At 47.0% G+C, this 19,540-nt stretch overlaps 1 protein-coding gene across 1 annotated transcript in view; it reads right to left on the bottom strand.

Annotated features, from left to right (window-relative positions):
- Positions 1-19,540, bottom strand: part of LOC144168007 (sodium- and chloride-dependent glycine transporter 1-like) — a 103,162-nt gene that overhangs the window by 45,969 nt on the left and 37,653 nt on the right. Inside the window, exons 8-12 of the mRNA XM_077697106.1 lie at positions 18,726-18,850; positions 13,224-13,336; positions 10,584-10,712; positions 5,643-5,742; positions 1,785-1,885 (exon numbers count right to left, since the gene is read on the bottom strand). Of these exons, the coding sequence (XP_077553232.1) occupies positions 1,785-1,885; positions 5,643-5,742; positions 10,584-10,712; positions 13,224-13,336; positions 18,726-18,850 (568 nt within the window). The remainder of the gene's footprint in view (positions 1-1,784; positions 1,886-5,642; positions 5,743-10,583; positions 10,713-13,223; positions 13,337-18,725; positions 18,851-19,540) is intronic.

Here is a 19,540-nt window from a genome sequence, read left to right as displayed (position 1 = left end):
ATTGCACCGCAACTATGCAAACAAACAACCACACTGACATTTAACTATGAGTCCGGCTGTGCTTACCGACAACAGCTTCGCCATTCAGGTCCTGCACGTCAGTGCTAGGTTTCCTGAATATTTTAACTGGGAAGCTGTTGAGCCCATTGTTAGTGCACGATGTCAGCAGTTAAAAATACCAAGAAATTGCTGAGCGCACATGAGCGCGTGTTTCGCGGCGACGACCACCCGACGGTTAAGAAAACGAAGAAGATGCCGACAGCGCGTGTTTGCGTTCCTCGCGGCGACCGCCCAGCGTCCCTGGAGCACGTTTGTCAAAGCAAGTGTACCCCCTTAGGGACGTTGGCCAAGTTTGGCAAAAAAAGCTCCAGCGTTCACCGTAATCGTGCTAACGCTTGCTCGGAACGAGGAGGACACGTCATATCGTACACCCCTACAAGGTGATGTCCAATGGCTGTCACTTCCAAAAAAAAGAAGGAAGCCCACACTTACAGAAACAATGATTGAGTAAAGGTCGTTGCGGTAGCGAAGAAGAAGCAAATCGGCTGTAATCGTCACTTGAACCATCGTGATGGTCGTGAAAATAGCGTACGGTTTCGCTGCGTTCATGTGTTACGTGTTAGTGTGGGTTTCCTTCATTTTGTGCTTTGCATGTTTGTATATTTATTCCTGGCGATGACCAATTTATTTCGCTATTTTTCACAAGTGTCGTTCTGTGTGTTCGCTTCTTTGTGGTACTTCCCCTTTTTTTCTGTTTTTTCTGTATCCTGTGTATTTGCATACATTTTCAGTGATTTATGTCTGCCTTTTTGGATTGTCTCCCTTTTTTATGCAGTTTTTCCATTACTTGCACAAAAACCCTCTCCCTTTTGTAACGCCCCCTGGGCATCGAAGGTAGTGAAATAAATATTTGGTACTGGTCATGGTGGTTTCCTGTGTCGGGAATTGGGTTCACTGTTGGGAATTGCTGCCTGCTGCCAATACGTGGACTCTTTCGGGAGGGGTGTTACAGAAAATGGCCAGAAATTCTGTTTTATTGCAAACGTAGCGTAACAAAACACAGGCTGTTAGCTTGAACTACAACGTCTGATTGGATGTTGACTGAAGGAGGATGGCGTCAACACGAGCGTTTCCCCCTCTCAAGGGTGGTTTGAAGCAAACCAAAGCAATCCTTGGCAGTTTAAATATTATTGATTAATAAAGTTAATTGGTGATTGATTAGTGATTGATATCAATGGAGGTAGATATTTGGGATTAGGGTATGTTGAGATGAATTAGGTTGGAATGCAAATAATTCTGATGCACTGGGGAGGCAAAAGGATTGTTACGCATTAATGATTGACAGTAATGATTAAGGTAAGATTGCTAAGATTAAGGTAAGAATAGGGTAAATTAGGCAGCACAAAAATGCAATGGCATGTGTTACCATGGCATAAGATGGATTAATGAGGGGTAATGCAGAGTAGTGTGGGTATTGTGGCGTAAGTTGGATTTAGAGGGATTGATGTAGATCAGGATACACTATTGTGAAATATTTTTGTAACCAACCGTAAAATATTGTCACTGCTGTGTTGACAAATGTACGTGTGTATAGACGGAACCCGCTACAGTGGTACGACAGGCTTTTGACTTCAAAGCACGCATGCAAACTGGACTACGGCGAGAAATCTTGCTTGGGCTAATATAACTTTCTTGCTTCTAAAGAGCGTCCTGGCTAAGGTGAATTCGGCCAATGGGTCATTCGTACTCCTTGAAAAAAAACTGCCATAAACAACGAGGCTCACAGCCAAGGCGACGGGGCAGATGTACCGCCAGCAGAAGGGCAGGTAGCGCGGCGGAGGTCTGTCGAACATGAACGTGATGTCACCAAGTAGCTTGTCCGTGCCTGCAGTGAAGAAAGGCAAGAACTGGATGTATTTATTTTATTCCTCAAAACCTTTTACAAAAACACGCCTGCTTCACAAGCTATCCGCTGGCCTAGGGGTGCCTGGAATCTAATGTGAGGCATACTTGCATTCCTTCGAAGTTTAATACGAAGCATGGTTGAAATGTGTGCGCCCTTTGGCCGTTGTCTCGCGCGCCGAACAATGAGTGTTTGCTTTGAAGCAGAAAACACAGAGAGTATCGCGATGTTTTACACATATCTGGCACCTGGCCAGAAATCGTAGACGCGGTGCCATTGGAGCAGATTTAGCGCAAGGGTGCTGGATGAGTTATGATTAAAAAAAACGACGGCGATGCTTAAACGCGAAGCTTTGCCGGGTGAGATTCCTTGGTTGTCGTATAAGCTTGGACTTTGACATGCACACTGTTTGGACTTTGGCTCTTTGAGCTTTGACTTTGAGTCGCAGGCATTTTGGACTTGTGAAATTAGTGACTTTGAATTTGACACTTCGCAATTTGATTTCGCACGTCGAAAGCTGTGCGTTCAAACATCGTCGTCGCTAGACAGAGGAGTGCACAATTTTTCTGTGTAATTTTGCACGTCCTTACATCCCTCTCCAAATATAAACTGCTTCGATGTGGTGGAATGGCGTAGCCGCACAGACCTTGGCTTCATTGCGCGATGTATACCCAGGTTTGATTCAGAGTACGGGAAATGTTTTTTTTCTTAAGTTTACCCGCGATCATCATCATCTTCAGAGAAGTTGGCTTTTCTGCAGGGTGTTTTGTTGTGGGCGTGGACGCCACCAGTGAGAGATGGAAAGTTTCGCGTTGAAACCTTTTCTTGTCTGGAAAATTCGGTGAGAAAAAGCATGTGGATTGAGCAATAAAGAGGATGGTGTGTCTTTGTTGCTAGGCAGCGGCAGGTGCGTCAGTTATACGCGGAGCGGCTGCTCTGCTGAACAAAAGACTGGCGGGCCAGAAAGTAACAGCGCTACTTCCCTGCTGGCAGAAATAGTCCACTATCGATGCTTCCATTGTCTGGGGTCTGTCGACAGTAACGCTTCAGTCTTATTTCTACACAATTTACTATTTATTTATTTACATATACTTCAACTCCGTTATAAGTTGTGGCATCTTGCAAACAAGGAAAATATATTACCCAAGAATGAAAGAGAAATAAACGAAAAAATAAGCAGGGAAAAATGATTTCAACTGATTGAAAGCGAAAATCGGAAATTAGATCACTTAATAACACATACTCAAAATGCCATGAAACGTATCGGACGGTTCCAGATGCAGAACGGCGGACATAGGAGATATACTGAACACTCACTCTATGATGGCGGTGCAGAATCGTCTCCTTGCTAGATCCCTACAAGACACGTTCTTTTTTCGAACTTAGGGGAAAGTAATGAACGGAAAGCTCAAGATCCCCGCCAAAGAGAATGTTTTTTTTCTTCAGGGCTACAGTTTACTCTGGGTATGGCAAAAGAACACGCGAATATTATGTTCAATCATAGACACATGAAATTGTAAAAACGATAATATGAACCAGACAACACAAAATCAAAGAATACCTTTCGTGGACATCCAATAATGTCACGCTATTGGTATATTTGGAAAGCCACATGTCCCAAATTGGTACAGTAGCTAAGCCACGCGCTAATTATCTTGCATTGAAAGTAATTGAGCTATTTGTGTGTTCTGGTTTATATTTTCCTAATCACGTTTCATTTGTCCGTGACTGTACTTTTCTGTATTCATAAATTTCTCACATATGCTAGATTAACTTAAGTTAAGTGAAGAATCTTGCGAAGGGATGAGTGCAACCATCGAGGGTTGTCTATTGTCCTTCCGTAATGTTATTTTGATTGTTGATCATTAAATTGTCAGTTTCCCTGTTCTTTGTTGCATGCGTGCTGTCTTTTCCGTTTAAAATCACCAGCGCAATGTTGTAGTGTCACCCAGTTTTCACTTAATTGTGCTTTTTAGTTTGACTCAGTCATGTATATATATTATATTGTCAAATTTCTGCGTGCTTCGTCAAAGCATAGTTCGCTATTCATTTGCGCTATAAGCGGCTTTTTCATATATTAAACCTGATTCAGTTTTCTCAAGCAACTGGTCTGCCTCGTCCGCTCCCGAAGGCGGCTCCTTCGGGAGCCCCAGCGGACAGGCCAAAAATACGCCATGTATACATGCGAAATAATTTCAAAAAAATTCACTTCGATTTCAAATATCCGGCCCATGTCCCATTATACGCCACGTGAGGAAGTGTCCGCAGCCACGCGTGCTACGAAAAAGTGATATAAAACGCTTTGCTTATAGTGGCCATCCCTTTGTCGCGGTACAGTCTGTAAGCAATCGGAGAGAGAGAGAATAAACTTTAATTAAATCCAGAAAATGCTTCATAAAGGCGTCCTCATTCCAGGATGCCTTGATCTCGGGCCGTGTCTACAGCCCTTTCGACCAGGCGCAGCTGATGTTCGAGGCCGGAGCTGGCCAAGGCTCTCTCCCAAAGCACCGTGGAAAGGTGGATGCTAGGAGGTCTAGGGTAGACTTATCGCAGCCGCCCACTATGTGTCTGAGAGTCCCAGGCTCTCCACAGAAGCGGCAAAGTGGATGAAAGTGTGTTCGGTCAAAGAGGTCAAGTTTGGTGGGTTGTGGAAAGGTGTTGACCTGCAGGGCACGCAATAATGTTTCCTGGTCTCTCGGTAGTGATTTGTGGGGTGAAGAGTAGCTTGTACGGGACGGACTATAGTGCTGTGGGATTTCCTGGTAGGTGACAAGAGGTTGCATGCGCTCGGGCTCGGCTTCGGCTTTGCAGCCGATAGCAGCCAAACGCAAAGGCAGAACCTGTGCAAGGCAAAAGCATTAGTTTTCGCAGCGGGTCGAAAATCTGGCGTCGTGACGGAAAGAAGGCAAGCCAAATGGAGAAGGGAAAACAAAAATGAACAAGAAGTTGCTCCAACTGACACGAAACTTCCCAGAGAAGGTGCTGCGAACAACGTGAGGTAATTAGGTCGAAAATAACAGTGCGAAATTTGGTAAGGGTGGCAATTAAACGCGAGACCACCGAAATTCGTGAAAATCACGTGCCTTCAGAAACAATACATCTGGATGGCTCTAGCCGACTAAAAATCAACCTAGGTTATTCATGTCTAGCGCTCCATGTAAAAACGCGCAACATACATGCACTTAGGCTCACGAAGTAATTGGAGAATTTTAAAACAGAAGTAAACACTAGGCCAGTACCACAGCACCCTCATAATAAGTGCACTCTTTACTCGTTAGGCATCCAGGTAAAAGGCTAACTGGACCGACAATACGTACCTCCAAATCAACTGGGTCATGTTTGGTAACCGAACGAAATGCCGTGTTAAGCAGTGAGGCCTGGCTTTGACATCACGTCAGCCTGACCGTAAAGGCCGCGCTCTTTTATATTTCGGTGGCGAAAGACCCATTTTGGTAGCTCGCTTGAGGCATGCGCAGAACAAACGGTCATATTTCGCGCCTCGCGGTATTTTAGGTTATCAGAAAAAAACAGTTTTAAAGAGGTCGAAATTTTGTAGGCAGGGGGTTTTCCAAGTAGCAGCTCACAAATGCCACGAGCCAACGTGAACGCGCAGCAGGAGGAATGCTGGTGACGCAGTGTTTGCCAGAAGATACTACTCTCTCGAAAAAAATACTCAACTTACAGACGCATCTTAAACGTTCTGCGGACTAGAAAAGCGGAGTGCCAAGGTATCACATACCATAGGCGTAAACCACGGTCACCAGCTGAGCAAATCCAATCCAGGGAATCAAGTCGCTGGAGAGTATGGTGTAAACCAGGTCAGTCAAGTAGTAGCCACCCTGCGTAGAGAGAGCGTGCATGTTGTGGGCGCGTTCTTTGTAGGAGCAGGGATCTGAAGTTACAAAACCAGCTTGCGTGTGAAGACATTTTATTGCGTTGTTCGCAGGTAATACACACTGGGATTACAGTCTGTAGAATGCTTAATGTCTCTAAAATGTCTCCGTACGTATGAAAAGACTGGGTGAAAAGACGTAGAGGTAATGCAACATCAACACATGGTTTAGTTGTAATGTCTCCACGGCTGCACTTGCAGATGGAGGCTGAAATTGTTCCACCAAAACATTTAAGGTTATACAACGTTTCCGAAAAAAAATAAGGCATTTCAACTTGTATTTGCGACACTGTGTGCTCGAGCTACTACATACAGTCCGGGCATCTTTGGAATAGTCTGATAGGGGGTCGATTTCTTCCAGAGATAGCGGGGATGGACCTGATCCCTGCCCCGGGGTCCACTCCATGTAGTGTTGTGTTCAGCACGCCAGATGTGTTCACTTCAGAGTGGCTTGCTGCGGCAACATTCTGTACCACTCATAATTTGTGTCTAGTTTATGTGCCGCAAATGATTCATATGCGCGCAAAGCTTTGACTGCTCCCCGGCCGCGGATCCTGCCACGCAAGGCGTTGAAAACTACTTCGTACCACAGAAAACCCAGCGAAGTGACGCAGACTAACGTGTGAAAACATGTAGTCGCGTGCAGAGGCTCCCTGCAGTGGAGACAGCCTCTTCCGTACGCACAGTCTCCCCATGCGTGACTAGTCGGGATCTTCCCAACAGGACAAACTCCTGTGTGCATTTTATTTTAACTCTAAAAAGGAAGTAGGCTCGCCGATGTATAAATGTAACTTGAATTATTATCTGTGCAACCAGCGGGCTCCGCACAAATTGACTGGTCATACCTGCAGGATATGGTGCCAGCTAGCAGGAATCAGTGCATATGGACGAAACATGAAAAATGTAATTAATGTTTCAGGTGTAGTACTCATGTTGGAAGCCTGCTTAAAGCCATTCTTGCTGAAACGTCGTCATGCTCTTCTCTTCACCTTGTCATAAAGAAAAGGTCTAAGATTGCATGTTTTTTGGCCGTTCGAACAGAGGCGACGTTCGCTCGTAAGGGCTCCTCCAGTCCCGGGGCCTCGACGGAGGGCTTCGTCATCAGAAACCTCGGTCGCCACCCTGGTTTGCAGCAGCGTAATGAACTAGCTGTACTGCATGACTATATGCCAGGTAAATGAGGATACGTTACACCGAATTTTGCAAGGTCTAAGAGGATACCCTGCACAACGTGTGTCTAACGGGTGTTTGTATAAAGGGGAAAAAGACGGCATAAATTTCGAAGCGCTGCAAAAATAACCAAAGTCGTTAAAGCCCTAACAGGCTTGCGTTTGTATATTTTCCACGCGCTTACGAAGCAAGATCCGACCAAGGCGATGCATTCTGTCATAGGGGCCAACGAAGAGCAATAAGAACACCAATTGATCTCGTCGATGCAGAGGAGGCCGCTTGCTTAATTAGGTGAACAGCAGGTTAAAACGGAAACAGGCTAAAAGACAGCGAGAATACACATATTTCTGCAGCCGGAAAAGCAAGAACACGAGCTCCAGAGAGATAAACTTGCTCCATAAGGAAGACGCCCTTACCCAGCTCGGAGGATTGAGCTTAGGCAAGGAAACTGGTGCCGCTGCGGTAAAGACGGCATATCGCCGCGAGTTGCGAAGAAAAAAACCCCGTCAAAGTCGCTTTTTATTTCGCGGAATAGAGTGAAGAAAGCACAGTTCTGGCAGGCTAACCTCTCCGATCCCTGCGTTAACGGCCAATCCGGCCAAGTGAAACGCGATTAAGCGGAACCCATTTTGTAGCGTAAGGTACACTGGCCGAAGTTGAGCAATTTCGCGTAGGCCCTGAAGGGCCGTGCTGCGCAAGCGCGAGGAGCACTGGATTGGATTGGATTAAATTGGATTGTTTTGAATTGCATTGGAAATCCAATCTAATTGGAGTACGGGTGTGTAGATAATTGGGTTTGCACATTTGGGAGTGACGTCATAGCCGCTTGATAGCCGTTTTGCGTGGAGCCTGGAGAGCCATGCTGCGCATGCGCGAGAAGCAGTGACTAGACTGCAAAGGAAAGTTTGACATCCACCTGAATGCAGCCGTACGGCTACAAAGGAAAGCTATACAGCTTCCTCAGGAACGTCGCAGTTGAAGAAAACTTAGTCCTAGTCCAGGATTCGTCCTGGTCCTGCTCAGTTGGTAGAGCGACTGCTCCGGTTAAGCAGTGGTCCCGGGTTCGAATCCTGGACTAGGACGAATTTTTCTTCAACTGCGAAGTTCCTGAGGAAGCTGTATAGCTTTGCTTTGTATCCGTACGGCTGCATTCAGGTGGATGTCACACTTTCCTCTGCAGAAACTTACTACAACTTTGGAATTTTCCCTAAATCTGGTCCATTAGTGACTGGACTGGACTGGACTGGACTGGACTGGACTGGACTGGACCGAACTGGACTGGACTGGATTGGATTGGACTGGACTGCACTGGATTGGATTGCTGAACCTTAGCTCACGCTACGTATATCCTGGCATTGCCGAGCTAAGCCACTGCTAATTCTTTTAGTATTATTCACACGTCTAGCTGAACACCTCAATGGGTATTGTATAGGTTTAAGAAGGATCGTAGGTTCCGTTCACTGGAATAAAAAATTTTGGAGGCCATTTGGGTGTTCGATACGGTGTCCTATTTACTCCCCCTGATTACCTGATTATCCTCGTCTGTACTCGAACAGGTGCAACCAGTTGTTGCATAAGGGGGCATTATTCAATGTTGTACTTTGTCTCGAAGATCTTAGTTATCCCTTATCGCGATTGTGTGGAGCGGAACAGAGTAGAGTTTGACCGTTTTGTAGTTCCGCAAGCCCGTTGTCATGAATTATTGTTTTTAGGGAACACCAACTCGAGATCAGGGTTCCTGTGCGTTTCGTGAACACGCAGCTAGATTTGGAAAGGGTACTCTTGAGCGGGATGTTAACGCACCTAAAGAACTTCTTCCGAACTCGGGATGTATGTTCGGCTGTCGACTAGCGAACAAACAACGCGAAAACTGCGTGTTACGCATGTGTCCAGCGTGGCTGCGAGAAGATTGCACCCGTCTCCGTTCGCGCTGCGTAAGCTTTGGCGCGTTTCCTTGCGCGCTCTAGAGTTGTCAAAGAGGCTGACCACTGTCTTTTCAGCACTCTTAAGACTGCTCAACAAACGCGGGTGTAAAAGATTCGACCCGAAAGGAAAAATAAATTGTGAAGCGGTAGGTTCAGGTCCGTAAGGCAAGACGCAGTCTGTCGAAGTCTGTAGACGATTTTATTTCCTGACTGAGGCCTCATCGTTTACAATAGTTGTGCGGTTCTTATTGCGCATTTTCTGTAGCAAATGCCTGAAATGTTGGAAATTCAAGACGGTGCGCTTGGCTAAAGTAGTTCTTGGCTTCTGTCATAGGGAGCGCGCATCTTTGTAACATGAGATCACCTGGAGAAGGTATAATGTGGGTTTGTATTTGCACTGGCCTACGTCAGCGATGTTCTGTGCGGAGAATTTTCCCTTTTTTTGGGAATTTCGGACAGTAACTTCGGCCAAAACGGTGAAAAGGAATCTTTAATGGATGCACGGAATTTTAGGAGTCGTGCAGTAAAAAGAAAAATTTGGTCAGAAAACCAGACAACCCAATATTATTATTATTACTTTATGTTCACTTAAAAGTTTTCTTGCCGTTTCAACGGAGTGATGTTTAAATATACAGATTCTCGTTTCCTCAAGCCACCAGCTATCAAGACTGCTTCTGACACGAAGAAGCATAGAGGAAAGAATGCTGCATGAGAAAGAGATAGTAAGGCGTGAAGCGGTGGCGGCTGAAGGACTGAAGCCCGTTCGCGTGTATTCCTGCGCAATGTGCAAAAAATATTATGGGTGCGCTTTGGTGCGCGTGCTGTCAACAAGATATGGGGTAAGCAGTCACGAGCTGAGCAATAATTACCCGAATTACCAAAAAATGTCATTTTTCATACCGGAAGTTTTAGGTTAGAGCTTAGCAAGCAACGCAAGCATTCTGTTTTGTACAAAACATGTAATGCACAGTGAAATACTACTGAGCAGCACGTGAGAAGTATTTCGTTCCCGGTGAAACTGATTCTCGGAACAGCGCTTGCGTCCGGAAGGCTGCGTAAAGTAGACATAGGTGGCGCTGGCTACTGCCCAAAACTATAGGTGCATCGATGCCAGCGCCTCCGTACAGGGTGCAGACAGCCTTTGAACGGTGCCGCGCCGCTGCTATTGGGTCAAATTGCTCAACGCATAGTTGGTATCGTTTCCCGCAAGACCCAGCAACGCGAAATAGATGAGATGATTCAAATCTCGTGAGTAAAGCGCGTTCTGGCGAAAATTAGAGCGCGGTCTTGCTACAGTGCTATGCGGTGGCGGCGAGAAATTGACCCAAAATGGCGGCGCCAGCGTGTACGCGTTTTCACCCTGTACGGCGGAGACGCTCGAAAATCGAGGCACCGTACACAAAACCAAACAGAAATTCATGTAAAGATCCATCAGATGCACAAAACGAGTGAAAGAAAATTGGCAGGAAAATTTTGAGAAACCTGCGGGGAGAGAATGCTAGCAAAAGGAGGGAATTTCTGACCTAGAAATGGGATTTTTTCTCCCCGGTATGGAACATCACTGGAATACGTTATGCCTGTGTTTGTTGTGGACCTCTCTCTTCTGCTTGACTAACCCCGCAAGAGCAGCTACCGTGAGACACCTCGAGATAACTCCTGGAAGGCAACAATAAATCAGAACGAACAGTCGCACCTGGTAGGCCGTTGGGAGTGAGATCAGAAATCCAGCGGAACACGCCAGCAGGGCCACCAGGGGCACCCGCCTGCGGAGTCCTGGATAAATGTCCTTCACTGTGCCCAGGACGCCCTCCATTATCACCATCTGTGTGATTCCGCAAGGGAGAAGGAAGGTAAAACATTCCAAATCTTTTAAATACGCAAGTTCGTAGTATTCCATACAATATGTACTTGATGTCTGCACGCGTCGTAAGCCAGCACCAACAAAAATAAATCTAATTCGGCACCACGGTGTAAGAATATTCTTACACCGTGTTCGGCACCAAGAACCTAGAGCTGACTGTCGAAATTAAGGAGCGATGAGGTGACGGCTGGGATACTGTTTACCAGCCTAACTCTCTGGCCATAATGGACAGTGTTGAAGCCGTACTAAGAAGCGCGAATAAGGTGACTACGTAGAAAAGAAGACAGCACGGCACGCTACTAGCAACTGCTATTTTGTTACGACAAACAGACATTTCTAGTTGAAAAAAAAAACGCCAGATTACCGATTTGAGACGGCGCCAACAAACAGAAAACAGAACAAAGTACATAGCATGGTCACTACACGTGTGGTTTCACAAATTTCTGTTAAGCATTCTGCAGACTCCGCGATGGTTGACTAATGCACACTTACCCCTCCGGGCTGGTATGGCGCGCTTCAATGATTGATCTTTGTGTTCTTCTAGTATGTATGTACACGACTGCTGTCTTTTCAAGAGAGGCCTGTACCCATCTTTTTTCCACTCCTTGCAATACACCGCCAAGTGCATGTGGGCCTGCCCTTCAATGAGCTATTGTGCTCACGTAATCGGATGTAGACGGATTTGCGAGAACAAAGGTGGCGTGGCCAGGAAATCCTACGGTGTACACAATCATTCAGGCCTGTTCGTCGCGCTGTGGGGGTATGTACTGTGGTGGAGTATATTATGTCAAGGCTGCAACAGCTGCGTAGAAATAAATTCTTTGCAGCTTTTATATTTCTAAAGCGGATATTCGTCGGCCATATTCCGAATCAATAAATTATTTCTCCAACTTTCCTTTACGTAAATACAAACGTGTGCATTCGTGAAGTGGCAGGGCAGGAAGAATTACGAGGAAAACTACGCACCCCTTTAATGGCAGAGGATGGGCAAGCATTTGTGTCCCATTTCCGAACTCGATAATTCATTGTCAACATCATCTGTTTTTTTTCGCCTGTTCCAAATCGCCGTCACAAGGACCCAGAGCACTAAATTATCACTCTTTTCATCCTTATGTCTAGAAAACAATGCGTAGCCGTAAGGCCGACCCTTTAGGCATGTCAAGTAACGTCAAACTTTTGTACGTCAGCTTGGTGCTGGTTGGCGAAGGTAAAGAAAGAAAAAGATGCAGTTCTTTTTTACAGATAGCAAAACGAACACCCCACAGTCACAGCCATAATACGCGCCATGCAGAACCATGGCTTTTCACCATCCCGAGAACAAATTATGGCAAGCAGCTATTGTGTTACACTATGCCTACGGTACTAAACTCGCATAACTTGTGATTTGTAATTTTTGTTCCCTTTTTGTCTTGCTACATATTTTGATGTATTTCGAACTGCGATATGTCAGTATTAGTGTTCTCTTGGGCGGGTGTGTTTGTGTTTGCGTTGTATGCCACTAAATACGATGGTGCTGCAGTATTGCTAGATAATTTTACTGTATAAATGCGAATTTTATGCCTGGCATGCACAGTCTGCACCACAATTTCCATATATACTTTTTACATGACCTGTATATTAAGGGGCACGGACCCCGTCAAGCCGATTTATTGCTTTTTGGCCATTCTCCCGTCATCTGTAAGTGTGTGGGTGTCAAATAAAGAGATTGATTGATTGATTAGACATCAAAGTGTAAAGTTACATAAAAGCATAAAGCGTAGGGCTTGATTCGCAGCCTTACACAATGTTATTTTGTCACATGTACTTAAGTTTTTTAGCGCAAATATGAGCAATGCATTGCAGTTTTTTTTTTGCGTTTAGCGCCTAGTTCATCTTGTGCTCTTCTTTAGGCTGACAAAACGCCTATTGTTGTGTTTCACGCGGAAGCTTTCCGAGCAGTTTATATAACTGAGCCCTGACAAATTTCGAACACGTTTACGGGATGCCCACCAAACTACTTTGCGCCATAATATTGAAGTTTAAGTTAGTTCAGAATCTGTACACTGAGCAATTTTACAATGAATGCCAGTTGACGTCACACCCCAAAGAGCGGCGTTAGACACGAAGTGCACTGTTTCTGTTCAGCGGTACATAGACGGGCCGGACACCACCGTACAGATCCTACACCCAGGGATGTACAATGGCTGCCGAGGCCTGATGGTAGGCGTAACGTCACACCGTCGCACACCCAGGTCGCCTCCTCCGTATGCTGCGTATCGACTTTTACGGAAGCAACTTGCAAGCAGGGAAAATGTTCAAGCTCCGCAATAGGCGAAATCAGTGGGGGTAGGACAATTCTGCTTTCTCACTGCACGCTGCGCCTTGCGCAGAGGAGGCCGTTTCAGTCACAGTACTATTATAGTAGATGCAATGTTTAAGAAGATAAATAAAACGTGCGAAATGCGGATATTGCAGTACGTTTGGACGGCGCACCTGCGAGTTGTTGAGTAGGAAGAGCAGAGTGTAGAAAGCGCTGCACCAGAGCCGGCCTTCGTAGCGGGAACTGACGCTTTCTGGGAAGGTGATAAAGCCGTACTGGACGCAACCTGCGTTCGAAATGACATCCGCACTTTGAAGCAACCATAAGCTCACACACTGCTGTTTGCTAAACTGGACCATCCATTCACCAATACCATACGTAAAGAAAGCAACGCGCGCGGAATGCGATAGTGGAGAAAATTGTTCAAGCGATGCTGTTTATAGCTAAGCCAAGGATAATGCGGCAGTCACGTGTACGCAAGAAACTCCTCCAGCGCAACCCCGCGCGCATGCGCAAAATTAGACTGGAGAGGAGTTAGACGGGGAGACAGATTGGCAGGTACTACTTGAGCTGGCGCGCCACGAGCTACTGCGGAGCTGACAGCTAAAAAAACTAAGAAAGCTCGCACTAACGCGCCAGACTTGAAGGTAGCGATGCTGTACGCAACCTTCATGACCATCACGAAGGCATAGGCGCACGATGGCCGCCGATTTGCTTCTTCGTCGCTGCCGCAACGACGTTTACTCAATTTTTGTCGCTATAAGTGTGAGCTTCCTTTAATTTTTTGGAAGTGATAATCATTGCACATCACCTCGGAGGGGCGTATTCTTTGAATTGCATTGCTTGTTCCGAGCAAGTGTTGCCGCGATTACGGTGAATGCTGGAGTTTTTTTGGCCAATATTCCCCAATTCCCCCAAGTAAGTATGCTTGGCTTGACAAACGTGCGCCGGGGACGCTGGGTGGTCGCCTCAAGGCACACAGACACGAGCGCTCGGTGTTTTCTTCGTTTTGTTAACTGCCGGGCGGCCGCAGCGAGTCCCGCGCTCCCGCGCGCGCTCGGCAATTTCTTTGTATTTTTAACTGGACACACGAAAAATTAAGATTTTTTCTGAACACCCTCGGTGTTATTAGAGAGTTTTAGCTAACCGTTTCTGACAGTCCGGTCCGCTCCGGAAACAAGCAGGAGCGTCATTGCGCATGCATGGCGCGCTATGGCTCTAGCGGCGATACCGGAGCGGGGCTCCGCTCCGCTAGCCGGGCCTCCTAAGGCGTGTAAACGGTACCTCCGGCAATACAGAGTTTTAGCAGTCCGCATCTTCCGTCGTGTACGCAGTTACGGTGTTGACCGGGATCCGACTGCGCATGCGCGCGCAGGAGCACACCCTTCCGTGACGAATGCGGGGACATGGCGCAGGCCGGCCCGCAGAACTAATCCTCCTACCGCGACGAATGCACAAGTGCCTAGACGAGTCCCGGTTAAGACGGTAACTACGTACACTACGGAACAGACGGACTGCTAAAACTCTGTAATGTCGTGACGTTCCTGCCAAAATAATTCCGCCAGCCGCAACGCGGTGCCTTCTGGCAGAGAATTCCTTTCCGCCACATGTTGGCCAACTTCAACTTTTTGCCTTTCCGCGAGAATGACACATTCCGCCAGCCATCATCCGACGCCCTGATTGGTTCCTACCAATTTCCTACTGGCCAACCAGGGCTATTAGGAAGTTTTAGGCTGAACAACATGGCGGCATTGCTCAAGCGAAGCGATGCGGAGGAAAATAGTCGTGCCGGCTTGTATTAAGTCGCGACTATGATGTGACTGAATCGAGGTATAAATACACGAAGAATTTGTTTGTGCCGACGCAAGAATAGGTGCACGGCGCTTAACTTGAGATCCACGGTGCCGCGATAATAAGGCAGCAAACATACCCCAATGTTTTGTGTTGGTGACGGCTGGCCTGTTGTTTTTGTGTGCGTGATTGTGCTTGAAGAAAGTGACATCGTCATTTGTGTTCTCCTGATTCTAAAATGAACAGAGGAGTAACAAACCAGCAAGCGTACAGTTCTGTGTGCGCCCGTGTGAGTTGGCAGCGCGGCAACGACTACGGCCAGGGCCTCGCGCCGGTGTGCCGTGTACGGACGATTTTTGTGTGCCACTGGTTTCTAAAAGTTCCGACCGCGATACATCGTAAAGCGAGCCAAAGAAATCATTGCAGCCGGCCGTAGTATTGGATGTGTTGCGGTGATACTGTTCACCGCGACAAGTCGTGTAAGCGCATGCACGATGTTAGATTTTATTGCAGTGAGCTAGACATCCACAAAGATTGCTGCAGACAGCAGCCAGTAGCATTTATTTGCGCCGACAGCGCCACGTACACTGCGCTACAGTGTTCAACAGCAGGCTTGCGCCGAAGTCTGTTTTTGACACTACCGGAGGTCTGTTTTGTGTGCGGGCGCTGGTGGTGTAATCCTACAGGCAGTGCTTTTCATAGACTGGGATACGCTTTGTAGCAACACCATGGAGTTGTATAAGTACACGCTAAACCTCTCTTAACAGCTGACAATAGTAGTTGTAAGGGCCGTATATTGAAATATTAGTGAGGGGCCCAATCTACTCATTTGTCTGGGTTCGGTGTGTATTATGCTGATTGTGTGTACTCGTGTTTGTGTCAGGAGTTGTTAAGATCGAGGGGTGGCATCGAGTGGTTGCGAAGGCTTGCCGGCGAGGTTTCTTTTGGTGTGTTTGTTTTGACTATGAGCGCCGGGTGTTGGAGCATCCTTTCGAGTGCCGTTTTCTTTTTGTTCTCTCGTGGTCGGGGGCTTTTTTAGTTCCTGCGGTTGCAGTGCTGTTGTTGCAGAAGATTCGGCGTTATTTAACGCTGCAGCTGGCAAAAGCGGGGGTTGGTAGGTACGAGCAGGAGGGGAGATCTGCAATTTCTGATTTGCTGTAGCGTAGCAGAATTCATGCGCACCCGAATCAAATGTGGGCGGCCACAGCATACCGAGTCCACGGCCCCGCTTCTACCCTTTCGTGATCAGTGGTACACGGCTCAGCCCACGCCCGAAGACCCACACCACTGATCACGTCTGGCTTATCACTTGTAGAAACGGGGCCGTGGACGCGGTATGCTGTGGCCTCCCACATTTAGTACGGGGCGCAACCCCGGCCAAAACGGTGAGCTGTGACATGCAAACGCCAAGAGAACGGTCGTGTTGCATCTCTCATCTGGCGCATGTCACCGCTAACGCTTGAGGACACATGCGGCTGAAGACCTCTGTGATTGGAAGCAGTTGATGATGATGGTGGCCCTGCACGCCGATACTGCAGCTTCTACAAGAGGGACACCCAAGGTGGAAGACGAAATTTCAAGCACAGGATGCAGTATTTCACAAATATCCACCACTCGACAGAGAAGTTTTTTTTAAAAAAAGAAGGACGTTCTCAAAGACACGCAACAATTTTCCCACGTGTATCAAGAAAAAAATATTCCCTACCATGCCGCTTCGATGACGCTGCTATACCGCTTGGGAATGATTGCACTACGCTCGTAAAAGGGCTCCTACAAAAAGGTAACGAAGAACTCCCTTAGGGCAACTGACCTCTAGCGTAAACGTTGTCTGCATTGAAGTGAAAAGAAGTAACGGGGAACCGTCGCCGCAAAAAGCCACCAATTATTTACTTGCTCAAGCATATTGGTGGTCCGAAGATGACATTTCGGCGCACTAAAACTAGCGCACTAAACCCTATACCTGACATCCATGTGGTGTTCATAAGATATCAAATTTTAGCTCCTTGATTCATGACGGCGGAGAAATGCTTGAAGCCAACCGCCAATTACGTTCACATCACTGCAGCTGAGCCAAAAGCTAAACGTGCGGAATGCAGACCCTTCTGGGTCTAAGTATTCGCGGTAATTAGGGAGGGACAGAGCCTTTTACTGGTACAATTCTGTTAGCGGCCTTTGCGAAAGGTGTACCTTGAGGAGCGAACACAAGGAGCAGTCGACCTTCGACTGTAGCACGGCACCTATGAAGATTTGTGTAAATCAATGCACAATGTCGGCGAACGCTAGTGATCTCGCGAGAGTTCTCGTGATGAGTAGTTGCAAGGTATTAGGAAACGTATCTCCGAATGGTTAATAGAAATGAATTTTTGTTCTGATTATGGTTATAATGTTTTTTGCGCAGTGTGGGGATGCTGAGTGTTGTTATGCAGTTGGGCATGTTTTATAACGAGAAAAATGGTGGCGTGGGCATTGGTGAAGGCAGTGGCATCCTAAAAGATGCTACTGTAAATCCTAGACAATTAAGCACTTCTTACGGGATCGGAAAGTGGAAGCATCACCCTCTAGCTGAAGACCTCAGACGCCTTGTGTCGCCTCGCGTTGTCGAATCTTGCTACTGGAGAGGATTTCTTTGCGATCCGCCATAGCGGTTTTGAAATACTTGAATACCCCTCTTACGCTTTGCGCCTCTTCTCGTACAGACCGCTGTGTATTGCAAGAATTGACGAAGGTTTTGAATTTGCTGCTTGTCCTTCGCCTTCGTTTGTCCAAGGTACACTACCCGGGACGACCACCTTTCGCTACTGCCGAGTATTAAGTTCGCCTTTTGCAATTACAGGTGAGGGGGCCGTTTTTCTAATAAAGACGCTAATGCCGTACGCAGGCTTTTTCGTTCAATCTCGCAACATTAACACCTTGTTACGTACACGATCTGGGGCAATGAAGCTCCTCCTAAGGAGCAGTTTTTATCTAACGGGCTACAGACGCCGGTTATTTTTGGTCAGTAGGCCACTCAGGGATTTGCCTTAAGGTACCTTATCCAGCCAAAGACTGCATGTAAAATTGAGGATAACAAGCGATGGAATACGGAAGAGCACTGAAACGGCTCAACGAAAGCACGGCGGGGCGCCTGAGCCTCCAACAACCCCCGATGAACTGCCACCATGGCCGCGGGTGCTGCAGGCGATCTTCGCGCTACCATCGCACGGTCACCCGCCAGCAGAGAAGTCTCCAGCAAGCCAGGCACTCTCTGCAACAATCCAGCGCACTCCCTACCAGCACTTCGGCTATCCACTTTTTTCTACCCCAAAGAAGAGGGGGGGGGGGTGGTACAGACTACTGGGCAAAATATCTTTGTTACTGCTGGAAACAACACCTTAAAAATTTAATCCCGGGAGTGTTAGGGTAGACAACATGCACGGTATATTTGGCATTCCATGACTTTCTTACAGCGTGCTAGTGTGCTAGCATTTCGCTTAACGATTATATTCAGCTTTGTTGTGAATTCTTGACTCTGTCTGTCTTCTATGATATTAGCGACAACTGGGGTTCAATAAAAACATTTCTGTAACAGCCGACGGGTAGTGGCTTAGTGTTTACAGCGCATGCGCCCCTACGGCGGACAAGGGTAATTCAGAATTTATCAGTCGTTCACATCGATAAGTCACCCAAAACTAGCGCCGGAACCAGCAACGACCACCTTGACAACGTAAGGCGCTCGACACAATGATACACTCATTACCTGCTTGCGAAATACGCACCTGTAGTGACGACGTCGCTGACCTCGACATCGTACGACTGCGCGACGTGCCCGTAGAGTGAAAACCACCTTGACAACGTAAGGCGCTCGACACAATGATACACTCATTACCTGCTTGCGAAATACGCACCTGTAGTGACGACGTCGCTGACCTCGACATCGTACGACTGCGCGACGTGCCCGTAGAGTGAAAACACGAAGACCGTACTTAGGAGGCTGTACCCGAAGTCAGCCAGGGGCACCATCACTGAGTACCTTGGGGCATGAAAGAGAACGGAAGACTAGAGCCATTAATACCGAGAGGGAGCTTCAAAATATCATCATACGTGTACACAATGCCCCTGCAGGGCAGTTGGAGCCATTGCATGCGTCATCAATGAATATAATGAATACCTGGATATAGGCAAAACTGCGTTAAGACAAGTGCAACCGGTCATAGCATGTCACTACCACATTGCTCACTGCGATGGCTTTGTCCCGACTTTAGAAGCAGTAGTGGGAGTGCGATATCGAAATATTTTGCTTACCTGTGGAAACGCTTCATTCAATTCATTTCGCGGTCTAGTTGTATCAGGGGCCGTAGGTGTTTAAAGAAGAATCACAATTGTCTTGCGCAATACATAAATATTTCTATATTTTTTATACATAGACGACCCTTTCGGGGGCATTGCATGAGGGGTGGGCAGACAGATCGGCAAGCGACGTACAGGGTACTTTACATGAATATATGTTAAGCCACTTCAGAGGTTCGTCGTATAGGGTATTGCAGTAATCAATTTTTGAAAGCGCGAGTGTTTTGCAGGAAATTAATTGTGTGAAGCTGGCACGCTGCCGATTAAAGCTCCCGATCCCTGGCCAAACCTGCCAGTGTGCATGCGATACAAAGAAATGAGCAACAACTTTTGTTCTACGCTGGCAACGTTCGAGGATAGCACAGTTCGCATA

The sequence above is a fragment of the Haemaphysalis longicornis genome, unplaced genomic scaffold (assembly GCF_048455015.1).
Source record: "Haemaphysalis longicornis isolate Haplotype H1 unplaced genomic scaffold, Haemaphysalis longicornis Haplotype H1 scaffold_2, whole genome shotgun sequence".
Lineage (NCBI taxonomy): Eukaryota > Metazoa > Arthropoda > Arachnida > Ixodida > Ixodidae > Haemaphysalis > Haemaphysalis longicornis.
Note: the sequence above shows the minus strand (reverse complement) of the source record. Positions and strands in the feature narration are given on the sequence as shown.